The following is an 18,015-nucleotide window of genomic DNA, read 5'->3' on the forward strand; positions in this document are numbered from 1 at the left end:
CTGGTAAACATGAACCATCTGTAAACACACAAACACACACTCGTGTTTGTGTGACTTGACAGATATAAATACCCTAGATGCTAAATCTAAACTTACCCATAACTGCTACATTTGTGTTCCTCACCCCTAGCTTAAACATATAAGCAAGACCAAAACCAAATCTAGTCTGGAAATAACAATTGGTTAACCTTAAGAAGCAGACAAATAAAAATATATTGCTACAGAGCTACATGCACATATTTGTTGTAATTACCTCAGTTGTTCTCTGCATTTAACCCATCCATGCATGCTTCTGTTACAGTTACACAGAAAGGACCCAAATACAAGAGATGCTGGCAGGGAGCTAGTAAAACAAAAATCAAGCTTTAATCGGTTAAAGCAAAAACAGGCAATAAAGTAAAAAGTAACAAAAGTAACATAAAAACAAAGGACAGACCAGAAAACAAATCAGAAACAGAGCACACAAGTACAGGGACAGGAGCACAGGAGACAGGTGGATGAAAATAGGCCTGACATGAGGACGACAGTAGACGACCCATAGAGTGAGGGAACAACACAGGCTTAAGTACAAACTAAACTAACAAGGGGATGAGGTGCAGGCTGAGAGACACTGGGAACAGGGCGGTGCTAACGAGGCTGATGTGAACCAGGTGTGAAAAATCAGGCTGGGGAGGAGTACAGGAACACAGGAGGGAAACAGAACACTGGGAACACAGGTGAGCAGGAGATAGAACAAGACACAAGGATATAACTACAAAATAAAACAGGAAACCAACAAACCAAAACACCCAAACCATGACACCTTACTCTTCTTGAGTTGTGCACACAACACAATTCTTTATTTTTTAAATGGGACATTGTACATTAATCAACAAATGTAAATGCACCTGAGTTAGCTGAATGACTAGTTTTCATTCTGATGTTAATAGAGATCATGTACAATAGTTAAAACAAGACAACATTGTGATTAAAAATATATATAACACAGTTGCATAAGAGGGCAAAATGAATTATCAGATGATATGGGTGGATAAATATAGCATCAATATTCAGGTTTTGGGGTGTAAACAAGCCATTTCTTGGCATTACACTTGTGATTCACTTCTCTGTTAAAGCACCAGCAGCCAAGACATTTGCAAGCCCACTGGTTCTCTTTCTGAGGTGAGACATTTTGTGTACATTTGTGCCCAGCCTCATTTTTTGTGAAATCCCAAAGATGGTCAACCTATCTAAAGAATCAGAAAAGAAAATTGAAAATTTAGTGGACCGTACTAAAACTTTAAATTATTTATTTTGCCTCTTATCACTCGATAAAAAAGTAAAACAGACAATTTTTTTGTCCATCTTATGATACATTTGTTTCTTGTTTTCTCAGTGCAATATTTCCAGTGTTCCTCATTACTTGTTTTATTTGTCTCGGTGCTATTGCCTCCTGCATATGAAGGAAATGGCTGCCATTAGGAGATTTGTTTTATTCCTGCATTCCTGTTTTTACATTCCTGAGCTTCACTGCCTTATGACCTGCTCGCCTTCGCTATTTGTTGTCGGAGCTGTGGAGAGGTCTATTCCTTCCTCCCTATTTTAGAATGACCTGCAAACATAGCCTTTTTACAAAACAAATAATAAATTATCAGTAAGTATTGTTAGGATCCACTCCTTCATAAACACACAGACATACCAATAAGTTATATAAGATGGTCCACATCTAGTCTGTCTCTTTTTGAGTCCTAGACAATAAATATCTCTCTATTTGCTCGACTCCAAACAAGATTGACCAGATGCTATTTATGATGAGACAAACATGTCAGACAACAATATTTTCTCTGGCTATCTTTAGACTTCTGCCCACACCAGGAAGTGGGCTGCTGTTTGCACTTCTTCTCTTCAGATGGTCTAACCGATCTTTGCTCTCTCTTGAGCTCCTCTGGAATCCAGAGAATGCTGTGTGGCCCCTGAACGCCTCTTGTGGTGTGGTGTCTCGGTGTGTGTGTCTGTGTGTGTCTACAAATAGGCATGAATCAGAGGCATTCAATATGAGACTTATCTGATCACCAGCCTCACAGAGTCTCCTTCATGATACACCCCAGTGATCACACACGTAATATATCATCAACCTTTCCCCATGGAACAAGGTTGTGTTTTGTCCAAGCTAGCATATGTGAGTGTGCAGACATACCTGTGGACTTTCATGTATATGGTTAACTGTGTGAAGGATGTTTTGGATATGTGGGCCAAGGTTGTGTTACACAAGCATCTTTTTCATGTCACGCTTGAGGTGTAGAGGGGAATGACCTGTTGCTATTTATCCTGCCTTGACCTATGTTGACTTTGCTGCTTTCATTTTTACCTTCACTGATGATGTGGCTGCTTCTATATATGGCTAATTTCTGTACACATGCTTACTTTAAGTGAAGAAACATGAGTCAAAGAAGTTGGAAATCAAAAACATTTGGCATCCAACAAAAAACCCACAGACTTTGAGACAAGAGAGCTGGAAGGTGCAGAAATGCTAATTAATATCCAGATTTTAGGACTCCTGTAGCACTCTATAGTCATTAAACACAGGCCAGAATATACAAACGCTGCCTTATAGATGTCGTAACGTGTGGCACTTGCTTGTGTCCTCCAGCTATGAGACGACATCCAGCGAAGAGTCCAGCGGCGATGAGAAGCCGAAGGTGGAGGTGGAGGAGGAAGACAGCTCAGAACCAGAGGTAGAGAAGGAAAAGGAGACGGAGCCTCAGCCAGAACAGAAGCCTGAGGAGGCGGCAGAGACCCAGCAGAAGGATGAAGAGGTTTCAGCTGAGGGAGAAGGAGGTGCTGCAGCTGTAGAGAAGGAGGTTGAAAGAGGCCTGCTGGATCCAGAGATCAGCCAGGAGCTCCTGGAGGAACAGGCTGAAGGGTGAGATGGACAGAAAAGTTTCACTTATAGCTGTGTGTTAGGGATTGCATGGAATGCTTACTGTTGGCAGACAGTGAAGAATCAGAACATCAGGCAAAAAAAAAAAAGGCTCAGGCGGATCTTCTCTTGTTCAGTAATGTGCATCTCAGCTGCAAACCCCCTGATCACCGTAAACACGCTCTCCATCACAGTGAATGAAAGAATAAAACGCCCACCATGTACAGTAATTTCTGCCACTAGGGTTCCCTCAAGCAAAACAATGAAAACAAAAGACGTAGTTTTGGGTTTGTGAAGTAGCATGGGATCATGGGAGTTGCTGTCTTCATTGTTTAACAACAAACCATTGCTGATGAAAATCTGGCGTGACTCAGGCAGAAATGACTGCAGAAGATGTAATGTATTAAAGTTTTATTCACATTGTTTAGTCACACTCGCCCACTTCCCTCCTCACCCTCTAAAATATCATCTGATGTTTCCCTGGAAATCACAGTGACAGGCGACCAATACAGTACACAATACAACAACATTTATAACAAAGGTCTAGCTGTTCTTAGACATTTTAGTGCAGAAATCTTACATATATACATACAGTATATATATATATATCCATAATGCAAAGAATGCAATTAAAGCACAATACAGCTGTATGACGTACAACACATCCATAAAGATGCCAGTGTGACATGGGAGGTCAGGTGAGCACAAATGAGTGTTTTGTGTCCGGCTGCAGCCTACATACTTTGTCTGAGTCAGGTGCTGAATGATACTTCAATATACAGTGGGACACACACACACACACACACGCACACACGCACGCACGCACACACACACAAGCACGTACGCACACTCACAGAAATCCAATTATAACACACTCATGCCTACTTACACTGCTTACCTCTTAATATCTTTCACAGACTCGCTGCCTTACTCACACACCGTGAGCCTCTCTTTCATGCGCATACACAGCGAGTCCACACCTGTTTCCACACACACTTTCATGTACAGTAAGCTTCACACAAACACACGTCACTATAAGCTGCTCTCACTCTTAACAGAGGTCCCAGACACACACTTAATTCGATAAAGTAGCAGGGGTCTGGGACACAATGACAATAACCAGCAGTGTCGTCCTCCCTGTTACTGACTGATCACTTATCTCTCCCAGGTATGTGGACAGGGCTGAGGGCCCAGGGGCCAGACAGCAGATGGGGGGCCCTGAGAGGCAGCACTTATATTAACTCATCACTCAACACTTGTCTGATCATTCCTATGTGTGTGCGCTTGTACATACGTGTGTTTTATTGCTGCAGCACGGTCCACAGTGAGAGCCACTCCAGTTTAGTGCTGCCTGAAATGTACAGTATGACTCCACATGATCGATGAGCAGTACGAACACTTGGTGGATATTATCAGGCAGTGAATCAGTTTAAACTGTTACCATCGAGGTTTGTGTGCGCTATCAATGTGCCAGACTGCTGACAGATGTGTGTGGACGCTGTGCAGGGGCCCACAAGGCATCTTTTACCTTTTGTTTTCAGCCCAGACAGAATTTACACAAGAACCAAAGCATCTTGGCCATGTGTTGTGCAGACTTTTCCACTTTAAACCTGTAAAAGCAGTAAAGAAAACAATTGAAAGAACAGATGTGGAGTGTGCTGGGTTAAATTTGGATGTTTTTCGCTTCCAGATACTCCTGGTTCACTTGAAAGTTCTTGAATCAAAAAAATCCTCAAGAGATTGTGGGGGTCAAGAAACAACTCCTTACTGTGTTATTTGGTCTTTGTTTCCAGGGAGAAAGTTGACAAGAAATTTATAGACGCCTGCCTTTATGTAAAAGACCGTATGGAAGAGGTTTCATCCCCGGATAAAGAAATGGTAAGTGATTTCTTTTGGCTGTGAAAAAATGAAGATAATTGGAAAGTTTACTGATTTTTATGTGTGCGCTTAATGAAGTTAATTGAAGCAATAAATTCCTCAGCGCATGAAATGTTGACATAGAAACCTGAGTTCTCCTGCTGCAAAATCTGTTCTTCTTCTGACTCAAGTGACACAATTGGTGTTGCTTGAAGAGCTACCAACTATTTCAGCCTGGATTTAGCCTTGTCAATCTATCCTCCACGCTGTGTTAGCGTTATGCGTCTGTCTTCTTTCTAATTCTGGAAAAATGATGCTTAACCTCCTGAATTCAGACTCAGAGAGAGTGATACTTGTTTAGGGAAAAAGCTTCAGCTACGTTGCTGATAATCTGTTTGAGCTCTTTGACTTCAGTGAGTAGAATAATGTAGAGCTGTGTGGTTTACAGTATCATTCCTCAGGCTGAATATGCAAGCTGCTCAACAGCTCAAACAGTAAAAAGTATGTTTGGGGAACAATATAAACGCTACCTTTTACATTCATATCTTTTCTCTCCTCTCTCTCTCCTCAGCGTCAGGTGTTAGTGGTGCTCTACCAGGAGTGGTTCAGGGTCTCCAGTCAGAAAGACTCGCAGGCCGATACTGTCCGATTATACCTCCGACAAGTGGGCTTGACCACACCCACTCTCCTGCCATACGTAGTGAACCTGACAGACGGCAACGGGAATATGGCCCTGCACTACAGTGTGTCGCATTCAAACTTCCCTGTGGTCAAACTGCTGCTGGATACCGGTGAGATGCAAACACACACAGCTGCATGCAGGACAGAGGAACACAGATACGGAAACACACACTTTTCACTTAGTTAAACATTGTGTTTGTGTGTTCAGGTCTATGTGAGACGGACAATGTGAACAAGGCAGGCTACACTCCAGTGATGCTCGCTGCACTGACGGCTGCTGAGACCCCTGATGATCTGGAGGTGATCCAACAACTGTTGAAACTGGGTGACATCAATGCATGCTCCAGACAGGTATATAAATACCTGCACAGACACATTAGTTCCCCTGAATTTATTGACTCGAACGATTTCCTGTGTTGTCTGCTAGTGTTTTAAAGGAAGTTGTGTTTCAGGCTCAGTAAGTCTGGGAGTTTAATAAATCCTCTGGGGAAATTAGGGCATGCGAGGAATTTTTTTTACAAGTGGGTCACTTAACAGGAATAGACCAAAACATCAGCTTTTTTGTCTTGACAGCAAGGCCAAGTTGAGTGCAAACCAAACAAAATGTTCACTCAGCTTCTTCTTCCTCTATCACTCTTTCCCTCACCCTCAACCCTGCAGCTCTCCTCATTTATCTCTTTATCTCCCCCTCATACCTGCCCTCTTACTATTCTAACTCTCTGTATTTCTCACTATTTCTCCAGGCGGGCCAGACGGCACTTATGCTTGCGGTGAGCCACGGCCGCGTTGCCATGGTGAGGCTCCTCCTGAGCTGCGGCTCAGATGTAAATGCCCAGGACCGCGAGGGCTCCACGGCGCTGATGGGTGCCTGTGAACACGGACACACACACATCGTTCGTCTGCTGCTGGAGACAGGTCGCTGTGACCTCAGCCTCAAAGATAAGGTATTCTGTTGTACTGTAAAGTTGTTATGACACTGTGTCCTGTAGACGATGATGGTACCGATGGTGAGATGCCTACTGGTTGTAGAGTGATTTCCTATCTTGTTTGACATATAAGACCTCTTTTAAGATGCTCTCTCTCTCTTTGGAATGAATGTAAATGTTTGTCCTTTCGTTCAGGACATGAATTGAGGCATTGTTAGTTTTCTCACTGCACTTCACTGCATAAACATCGTAGCTCAACTTGTGTATAAGCATACAGTCCCATGGGTGAACTGATGCCTTAGTGTGCTGCCAGTTTAGAATATATTACGATGTTGTATAAATACAGAATGCAAGCTCAATGCAGACCAAATATGCTCACTGAGAGACCTGCAAACACTGCATATGTAAAGTACAGAGACAAAAAGAGACATAAAAAATTGGCTTCAAAAGGGGTTCACCTCTTACCTCCAAAGTAGCTTATTTATGCATGGAGCAGGTGGAAAGAAACAAACTGATCTGGACCGAGGGGAAGCTTGAGGCGAAAGCCTAAGACTTTGTGCCTGAGCTGTCTTTAGCTTAATTTAGATCATGATGACTGTTCTGTAAGGAGACGCCTGGGATCATCTCTTTCATGCATGATTAATGAAATCACAAAGTCAAAATTTTCAATAATTTCAATGTTTGTTTTTGTCTCTTAAAAAAGTAATTCAGGAATCATTGAAATTATTTAATTCTCATCAAACCAGACAGGTTAAAGCTAAATTTTCAGCTGAGATGTAAGAGATACTTTCTACCAGGTATATTCTGCTTATTTTAGATAAAATCTGAATTATATTTAATATTGCTGTTTACTGAAACTATTCAAGAGTAAAACATATCAGAATTTTAAAGATGCAACATATAAGAATTGGCCACATGCTGAATTCATACTCAAAACAAATAGGAGGCAGCATATCACCAGAGTAACCGGGGAAGTGTTGATGTTTATAAGGCTGGCACAGGAGCGGACCTTGACTGCCCGGGGCTAGCTGGTTAGCATGTTGACTTCAGTAAAAATCTCTGCAACACAATATGTCATCATGTCAAAACTGTTATTTCTTCACATTTTGGTGACAATTTTAGTGCATTTTTGAGTTTTTTCAACTAAAATCGTACATATTGCACTTTTAAGTAAAACATACAAAAAAGGCACAAAATAATAAAGCCAAAATAGGCAGAATACACCCTTCAGCAAATAACGTCAGCTAGAGTGGACAGATGTATTTTCACTCACAGAACTACATATACAAGAAATATGTTAGAAAACTAGACTAGCTAAATGAGATGTCGAGATACTTCTCGAGGTTCTTGGTGCATTTCGTCTATCCTTCGCCATTTTGAATTTATGATGCAATATCTTGAAATGACAAAGAGATAAAAAGATAATCAAATGGAATTGTGGACAAGGTTTTGGGAATCTTCCACCTGGTGATTGGGACATGGCACTCCAATGTCTTCCAAATATATGTCCACTGTAGTGAACACCATGCATGAAAGGACTCCATGTAATGTGCGATTCATCACACGATTCCTGGTGCCTACAAGCTGTGGAATATGTCGCTAGATATGAGGCTGCCCCTGTGGACAGTGCGAGGTGCCCAGTAGCTGCTGCCTGACCCACACATAGAAGATTGATTGTTCAACCTTGTACATTATTGATTTCTCTAGATTGATGATTCCCATCTGCAGTCTAAGGTGCCCATGTCAGAAAATGTCCATATCAACGCTGGTGCCTTTCTCTGCCAGCGCACATACCCCCTGCAAACAGTCCTGTAAACACTATTGTGAACAGTTGGAAAACCTCCATGTTTGAGAGGCTGAAAACAGACATTTTATTTAATTAGATTAGATTAGACTGTACCATGTGGATGAATGTATACAGACGTATCCTGCAATCATCCTGTAACTCAACCACGTGCCTCTGGTTGATCATATGCTGTGTGACTCCATGACAATACATGAGCACACACTATATTTAGTGGTAGCTTTAGTGGTAGGGGAAAAAAACATTATCTCTAAACTGGGTAAATAAGCAGCTGTTGCAAGCAAATTTGAATTCTTGCATTGCAAGTCAAGCAGTTTACATCGAGTGTAATACAGAGTGTGTCACACTGTTCTAAGACATCTGTGTTCCCATGAGACAACAGGTCTCTCACAGTATGCAGCCCTGTCTGGTCTAGTTTGCTGTAATTTCTTATATCTAGCCTTTGATTAGAAGAATAAATAGGAGATGCAGAGACGATGAGCATGTGAGAGTGGTACAGGAAGCACTGCCAGTTCAGTCAGCCGGGAACATTTACTGCTGCAGTGTGCATCTAAACTGATGTCTCAAGCCCATCTCAAACTAATTAGAGATGAGTTTGGAGGGCTTTCATTTTTGAGAGATTTGTCCTCCCAGTGGCATGTTGGGAAGAACGTTATCCGCAAGGAAGCAAATATAGATTTAGCATTCTCATTTTTGATAACTGCTCGTATAGCCTGATTTGTTCCATAAGTAATGACTGTGCTGGATGTTATGAGGCTTAGCCACTGGTGTTTCGAAAAAACTAATTTTCTTTAAAAAAAGGCTGTGTATAATTTATACTTAACTAACCTTAACTGCCAACATTTAAACCTGGTGACTGTGCTGAGTTTAGACACAACAAATGCTGCTGAGCTGTACAGCATTGGGTTTCACAGTTGTTTTGTTGCATTGCTCATTTTGTTGCAGGAGAAAGGATTTTGAAAGTTTGTTTATATTGAAGTTTCAAACATTTCTTACTAATGTTTATATTTATGTCTTCTTTGCCTTGAAACATTTCCCCCATTTCTTTTCACCCTACAAAACAGCCCCGGGCTTTTTATTTAACCCTGTCTTATTACTCAGGCAATTTCTGCATGATGTAAAGAGGCTTATCCGTGGACATAATTATAATCTTTGTTACGCATTTTGATGTTTAATTTGGGATGAAAATTATTAAATCAGATGAACAGAATCGTGACAAATCATAATCTAAACTGGCATTTCACAGACTTACTTCCAGAGACTGAACAGAAGCTCCTCTAGCAGTATTGCTTGTATCAGGGCAGGTGCAATGTATGTAATGTAATGTCAGGAGATAGAACAACACAACACTGCCACTGTCAGGATAAGAACAGTCACTGCAACGTCTCTGATGTGACGCTGTGACATCTTCTCTCTGTTTTCCCCCAGAATGGACAAACAGCACAGGCGGTGGCGGAGGGAGCCTCCCACCAAGACATAGTTGACCTTCTGAAGGCCCACGCTGAGACCCGAGTCTCTGAACCCTCGTCTAGCACAGACCTCCTCTGAGCCAGGCCGACCCTGTTTACATCTACACCACTCCAGCTAGCCGACCCCCAACCCTTCAATTTGCAAGACCCTGTGCTCGCCACGACAGAGGGGAAAATCAAGGACGTGGTGACAACCAACAAGACTGTATGACCAGTGGAAAAAGTGGATACGCTCTGTTTACCGTGGAACTACAATTAAACCTCTGAGACTGGAGTGTCCAGTACGTTATTCTTCCACATCTCTGCCAACATGCCCTGTGGGTGTTTATGGATATGCTGCATCAACCACTCAGTGGACAGAAAACAAAGGGAGCCGTCAGATTATTGATAAGACATTGCCATAGCAACAAGTGTGATTGACAGGATACTATTTAGGGGACAGGGTGGGAATATAAATAGGGATCAGGGATGGACGGACCGGCAAGCGGATGAAGAGATACTCTGACAAACTGCTGCTTCTGATCATCAACTAGCTCTTCAAGCAAAATACTAAGCACATGATCTACCTGTCAAATATATTAAATATGACATTATTTCTATTTTTTTTTCTTTTATGACATTGGCATCATTCTTTTCATATTTGGACATAAGCCATTATTGAGAACATAGTATATGTAGAATGTTATTCTAACAGATTATAATCATATACAAACACAGAAACTGTATTTTCTACTGCACTTTTTTTATTGTGTTTGTGTACGGTAAATAGTTCTTGCTAGTATCGATGTCCCGAAATAACTATATATCTCCAAAAGTGCGAATTACATAATTGAATTAAAGAATCGAACTTCATGATCAAATTTCCCATCATTCACTGGATATCTGACATCATTAAATGCATTAATTTCACATAGTAATAATGTTTTTCACGCACAGGACATGGATGATCATCATCTGTGAATTATCTGAAAATCAAATGGATCAGTTGGAGAGAAAAATGTTTCTGTTGGACATTGAAGAAATGATTTTTTATAACCACAATATAACCAGATTATAGAGAGTCTTCTAAAGGGAAGATTGTACTGTTCAGAGGGTGCTGCATGCAAATACACAGTTACTCCCCCTACTGGCTGTCTCATAGTACTAAACGACAGTATGTTATAATACTGTCTGTGCTCATGATTAACATTTCTCTCGTTCCTCGTCCCCCCCGGTTCGGATATAATGTATGTCTTGTTCGCCTGCTCGTTTCAAATCGAATCATGTATGCAACTGCTACAAAATGCACAATGAATGTCAGGCTGGCTGTGATACATTCCAAGAAAACATGTAGCAAGTCTATAACTATACTGGCATGGATCATGGGACTAACAGAGACAATGGCTGTCAGTGGATTGGTAGATATAGGAATGAGTCTGAATATTTTTTACCATGTGAGACTTAAGATATTTAATTACTGAGAAAATCTTTATTCAAGTCACTAACACTAGTTCACTTCGTTCCTGCCTCGAGGCATTCATACATTAAAATGGTAACTGACAAGACGTTAGAACAGGAAGTAGAGGGTTGTTTATGGCTTGGAGTCCTAAAAGAAGCAATATCAATGATATAATACCATTTCAATCAGAAACCAGGTAGAGAGAGAGAGGCTTTGGTCTAGCCTTAATCAGATGACCATCCTATATTTAAGAGGTGAGATGTGTTTCAGGGAGTGTGGTCGTCTGTTTTCCACAAATCTACACCCATATTCTTAAAGTATCTTAAAACAGGAGTACTGGTCCGATAAAATGTTTACAACTTAACAGCTCCCCTTCAGTGGCCACCGCAGAAACCATCAGTTATGAGTTTACAGGGAACAAAGGGATCAATCATATTACCTATAAACAGACACCTGGAGGAGTTTTGACTGGTGACTTGACATGGCTGGTGGATATTTGACATTAACTGTAAATAAAAGCTTTAAAGAGGTACTTTATTATTGCACCTCCATAATGTTGGGGAACCCTCAAGAGAATTAAGAAGAAGAAAAAGAAAGAACGAAATTATCAAAATGGAGGCGGCAAGGGGCTGAGATATCCTGACTGTCCCTAGTATGAGTCTACAAAAACACTGTACAGTATACTACGAATCCCATAATGCAACCAATGCCATCATTTTGCCTGGTAAATGCCTTTTAAGCTCCATACCTCCAATTCGTAATGAAGGCTTTCTCTTATCAATTTTTCATCTCCTAGATAACAATACAGAAGCCCTGAGAGGCAAGTAAGACAATGAAATGTTTGTTTTTCCATCAGTGAAAAGAGGTGAGAGGTTTTGGCAGGTGAAAAGAAAAGTTTTGCGAGGATAATTTTTCTTTTTTCTCCAGGATCATTTTCGTATTGTTATAATTCTCATGTTTCTCATATTTTCTTCCAGGTGAGTTTTAATTTTTGAAAACTTTTTTTCTTTATCTTTTTATCCCTTTTCAAAGATGGACAAAAAAAACCAACCCTTTATTTTCTTACTTGCTTCTCAGGGCTTCCCAGGGGTTAGCTTGGAGATGTTTCGCATTATTACAGATTTTAAAAAATATATATATATTACAAGAATTTATATTTTCATACTTATTCTTAATTTTTAGTGCTTCTGTTGACTTTTCTTGGAGAAAAATGGTCATAGCAAGACAGAATTTCTTCTCGCTTGCCTCCGTATATCCCTGATAACACAATCTTGGTTATTTTGACTGACTTTAGAAAGCTCCTCCAGAGAAAACATTGTACAGCTGTTCTCACGAGCTGAGCAGTACTCCTCATGACGAACAAACTGACTTATAAGTGTAAACTCGTATTGCCTCTTTAAATGGTGCCTGAGGTTTGCTGGGGTCACTGAAGGGGGCATTTAAAGGGGAAAACCACTCATTTAAACAACTGCCATTTCTGTGGTCTGTGACGGTCCAGTCTACATTTACAGTCAGAAAATGAATCAAGTCGAAGTCTTGGATCACAGTGAACTCTGGACAATGTTCAAATTTGTGTCTTACTGACAAACATCTCTGCTCTTATTATTACTTTTAGAGCTCGATTCAAAATTTATTGTTGTTCTTTAGTCATGATGAATCTATGTTGCCATGACTACAGCTTTTCTGACTCACGGTGTGATCTGACCACCGATCCTGCACCAGTACTCTCTCATTCCAAGACACTTTATTAATGTGGGTGCTAGTATGGGACAATACAGACTGACATGAAGACAGGCCTGTTATATAAAGTATATTGGTTACATAGTGGTATATACAATGGCTGCATTTACTCAACAACAGTGGGAACTTTTCAACAGTGGCTTTTCTTCAGATCATCTACATGTGTGGAGTCACAGAGTAGCACAGATTTTCTCAACGTTGAGGCTGCGTTTACACAGGATCAGAAACTCTGCGAGGCACATCTGATCATTGTTAGTTGTCTGTAAGGGATGGACAAAAATTAAGAGTCTGTTAGCTTCCCACAATTAACACAGCTAGAGGATGATTCAGTCTGTGCTGTGTGGAGTATCTGGTATATCTGGTCTTCCGTGCCTGTGTGTTAAGTCTTAAAGTAAATCGCATCCATATGTTTAATCCAGTGTGACCCAGATGTAATAAGGTTTCATAAGTGGCTCAACACCAAAGAACTGAAATCCAATCTGTTTCACATGGGGTTAAGTATATAGTTTTATCTGTTTCTGTACATTCAGCCAAATACATGTACATACAGTATTGTGAGAAATATATAACAAGTATTGTCTGACAGTTTGCTCTAAAAATTATATTAAGTATTTATTCCAAATGATATATTTTTTAACCATATATAGTATACTTATGTATGCATGGACAAATATTCCAGTGATTCTGTTGGAGAGGAATTTGGATGATTGGAAATTATGCTAAGTGTTCCCTGATGATGTGATTATTCAGCTTATCTTTGGATGGTCGGGTGGTATAGTACATGTGTGATTTGACAAGGTTGTGGACTGTGTCATGTGCCCTTTTATGCTACCTTTGACATTTGTGGGGATGATATGAAGCAGATTTGACACTGGCTTACTCTACAAGGGCGACGTGTCCCTTGTTTGAATACCCATCTGAAAATCGAAGTGTATGTACATGACAGAGTCAAATGTAAAAACCTGTACCTCTCGAAAATATTCCTTGTACGGCGGGCTTATATGTTACCAACCAGAGAACTACTTCTAAATAAAGAAATACGAAGATTTAAAACGTACTAAATGCCCATTTCATGTTGTTCTTGATCTGTGTTCTTTATTTACATCAGCAATGTCTGTAAAGAAAAACAAGCCTTTATTTTCAGTTATGATCATTTGGGAAATACACGAAAATGTTTTAAATCTGCAGGAAGTCAGTGCTTATGGGTCGTTTAAGCTAAACTGTTATTTTAATACAAAAACTACACATCAGACCATGCAACATGTTATATAAATTTCCTTTTGGTACCTTAATAGCAACCTGAACAACATTTAAAGAAAATCATTGTGTTGTGATAATTATCAAGCTTTAACAGGACCAAAAGGTTGCTCTGTAACAACAATATATTCCCATAGTGCAGCTTCTACATGAGACAACCTGTCTGTGAACACTTGATTTTAAGAATACCAAACACTATAAATGAATCGAAGACATTTTGATGTGCATCAGGATGAATGTGATACTATGCAGTCAGTGCAACTAGATCATTAATCTCCGAGTAGGTTTTCTGAAACACAGTCTGCTGGTGTTCCCAATCATTTTTTTATTAATCCCCTGAACCGCAACAATGCGCCGGCAGGTTGGAAGGTGTGTTTTCTTTAAAAGAAAAAAAAATCACAGAAATTACACCATTTATCATTGCCAAACAGTAAAAATATAAATTATCAAATGATTTTTCACATATCCTATATATCATTTCCCATTTCATCGCACAAATCATTTGTGACAAATGCTTTTGTGAGGACAATGAACAAAAAATAGCATAAAATACTGACACTTCATCAAAATCACTTAATTCTTTATTCTTTGTCTCATATAAAATGTCATATTTCAATAAAGTACATTTTAAATATTGTAGTACATTATTTAGTATAGGTAACACCATACAAAAGACACTTTTGAGTTCTCCACACCTCTTGACTGTACTGTGTCCATAGAAGTGCAGGACTTATTTTGCATGATAGAAGCAAAAAAAACACCCATAAACTGCTGTTCGTTGGGTTAACACATCTCTCTGGATGCAAATACCATTACATGTTGTAATAAAAGGCAGTGACCAGCAGATGGTGGTATTACTGTGTGGTAAGATCACCAACTGAGGGAGAACAACAGTTTCTTTCATTCTCCCCTTCAATATCTAGAAGTGCTCAGTCAAAGGCAACTGGCCTGGGTGAAGATTTCTTCAACACATTTCATCTCTCACACAGAAGGCTTCTTCAGGTCTGTCTGACTGGGTGTAGACTAGGTGAAGGATGTCGGGAATATGTGGGTCATAAAGCCACATGGCAGTCAGGTGAGAGTCATTAGGTCAAGGTGGAAGACTTTTGGATAAGGCAACAATGTACTATTGTCTTTGACTTGATTTCTCTTGATTTTCTAAACTCTTAAATGAGCAATAAACACGTTTTTTGCTTTAACGCATGCTTGTTAATTGCACAATTTAATGGCTATAGAATAATGACACCATCAGCGTTTAGATTGGTTCCCTATAAACCTCACTTTCATTATGCAGTTTTGACTGCTACTGGGCATCAAATCTTCTGGGAATAATGAAGGCTGGCTGGCAGTCTGGCATCGTTTCTATCTACTATCATGTCTCCATTACAGACTCCTTTGTTTTTTGTAGTTGTTACTCTGAAGAACTGGAAAGCGATCCAGTTGTTGTTGCATCAGCGGGGCCGACAATAATACCACTTGTTGGGAAAAGCTGTCTGTTTTCACTTTCATTTTGTTATAGCCTGGTTGATTCAGAACCCTTAATTAGTGGTTGGAAGAAGTATTCATAACATTTACTAAAGTGAAAGTAGCGATACCACACCTTAAGAACACTTGGGATCCCATCTTGGTGAAAGTTTGGTACCCTTGTTAAAATTCTAAGTTGTATTATGTGACTAAGATATAAAGTGTTATTAAAGCTCTCCTCCACAAAGGCAGACAAAACTTCAGGGATGTGTGTCTGACATGTTTTTTTGCCGGAAAGAAAAAAAGTTTAGTTACATCAAAATCTTTAAAATGGCATCTACTCCTTCTCTCTCATTAAATAAATCCCGATGGATCCTTATCCTGAGGTTTAACTGATGGATACAAGATGTTTTCTACTTCAGTGTGCAGTCCATTCTCAGTGTATGTGCCCTGGGTGCTTCAAGTTCCCACATCACAACTGTGTGTGTTGAATATCGGACCAGGATCAACTTTTGATGTCACAAATAATGTAATAGTTATGACGTTTTTCCACAGACAGGGCACCCTTGCAGAGTTTTTCCTACCATGAGGGCACCAGGGGGGCGAGCCATCCATCGGAATGTACAGTGAGGGAGCAGTATGAGCAAATGACTCCTTTGAGACATCAGTCCTCTCGAAAGCATCTCCACTTTCAGGCGTGGTAGCCAGTTTAATGGACAATTAAGTGCCAATCATTAGATAACCTTGATCGTTATGCCATGTTAACTGCCTGATTTCCTCCGGGAGCACTTCTGCATTGAAACATCTGCTGTCAATAGACTTTGTATCCTTCTTTCTCAAGCGTTCCCTTTGTTCTGGCAGTTACCTGTGCATGTTGTGGACTCAGTCTTGCACTTTTTTTAATCTAATTATTTAAAGCTCTACGTTTACGCTATGGTTTTCAGTGTATTTTTTTTCAGTGACTGTCACAGATTTGTCAGTTTTTAAAAGAGATACAGAGGATTGTTTCATTTCTGCTAATTAAGATGGTAGCTTTCCACTCTTTTAAGTTTCAGTTTTGAAGCTTTGGAAGGAAATGAAGAGTAAGACTTAAAAGGGGCTCTGTGGAACTTCTTTGTTGTGCTGGAAGCTGGTTGTTAGTTTATATTGGTGGACTCCATTTCTAAACTAATGTAAGCGACTGTTGCTCTCAGTGAGAGGCACTGAGACGAGAGAGATTGTGCATTAAGTCACCTCCCTTGGACTGTCACAAAAAATCAGATCAGGTACTTTACAAAGAAATCCACAGTCCAGCAGCATTAAACAACTCAAACGAATCTTCAACAGGCTTTTCTAGGCAACCAAGAGGGATGGGGAAAGTCTCATTTTTCACGTCACGGTACATTCTGCTCACATATGGCCAATAAAAAAGTGATGAATGCATGTAAATTTGCCACAAATTGATACGTATAGCCCCTTTAAGGTGTACTACTGGCATATCCGAGGAAATGCCAACACGATGAAGTCTTTCTAACTTAAATTAGGTCTGTTTCTTTCACCCTTCTTTATCTTTCATACTGAAAATACCAGTGTGAATATGCAAGATTCAGCTGTAAGACACTTTTAAAACACACATTTAGACAGTGAGCCAATGGAGCTGAACTGGTCCAGCTCGTGTCTACCACAGTAATTTAAAAATAACAGCCTGTATAGTGATTCTATGGGTATGGTTAGGGTTTATTGCTATTATTACTATGAATAAAACACAAAACCCACCCAAATAACATTCCACTGTGATAGAAAAAGCCTTCATGGAATGATTTGATTGATAAAAGCAGGCTGGAAATTCATTTTTACAGGAAACAGATGGTCGTTAATCAGAGAGGAGGAGGGTGATTTGCTCTTAACTGAAGTGGATGATGTGTTAGTGCTGTTTTTGAGTTGTTCCGGCTGCAGTAAATACACACGCACAGAAAACACACGTGGATGCACAAACGCACACATAGCGATGCAATTTTTCGAATTTCCCTTCCCTTCAAGTATCCCCATACACTGAGGAGGGTAGAGGAGAGGATAATGAGTAAAAATGATGTTGTTCTCTCCTCATCAACTGCTGCCTGGAAGCCGGGGGATTGTGAAGATGAAGGCTTAACTGGCAGGATGCAAATCAGGTACTTCTGGGTCTGAACGCCCCTCACCTGTCCCAGCAGGTAGAAAATTTAATTAAATTCATTTCTCACGTATATGCTAAAACAACATCTGCAGCACAAAGGGGTAAAATATTTGTTTTGGTGTAATTGCGTTGAACACATGCCTCTGTGCGCCACGGACACCATTTGTGACGGGAATAAGCCCATCACAGGGAATGAAGAGCGGGCCCATTACGGGCATCCACTTTATGTAGAGTATGTATGGGTGCCCTCAAACTCAACTCACACTGGGCTCCAGCCAATTACACTGATATACAACATTCATATTTATGTGTCTGCATCCTCACGCAT

The 18,015-nt window shown here is 40.2% G+C and overlaps 1 protein-coding gene across 1 annotated transcript in view; it reads left to right on the top strand.

Moving 5' to 3' along the window:
- Positions 1-13,871, top strand: part of kank4 (KN motif and ankyrin repeat domains 4) — a 34,531-nt gene extending 20,660 nt beyond the window's left edge. Inside the window, exons 5-10 of the mRNA XM_073476386.1 lie at positions 2,630-2,902; positions 4,693-4,777; positions 5,328-5,547; positions 5,646-5,788; positions 6,181-6,381; positions 9,596-13,871. Coding sequence (XP_073332487.1) covers positions 2,630-2,902; positions 4,693-4,777; positions 5,328-5,547; positions 5,646-5,788; positions 6,181-6,381; positions 9,596-9,715 — 1,042 coding nt within the window. The 3' untranslated portion in view covers positions 9,716-13,871. The remainder of the gene's footprint in view (positions 1-2,629; positions 2,903-4,692; positions 4,778-5,327; positions 5,548-5,645; positions 5,789-6,180; positions 6,382-9,595) is intronic.
- Positions 13,872-18,015: the final 4,144 nt, after the last annotated feature.

Source organism: Pagrus major, chromosome 11, assembly GCF_040436345.1.
Source record: "Pagrus major chromosome 11, Pma_NU_1.0".
Lineage (NCBI taxonomy): Eukaryota > Metazoa > Chordata > Actinopteri > Spariformes > Sparidae > Pagrus > Pagrus major.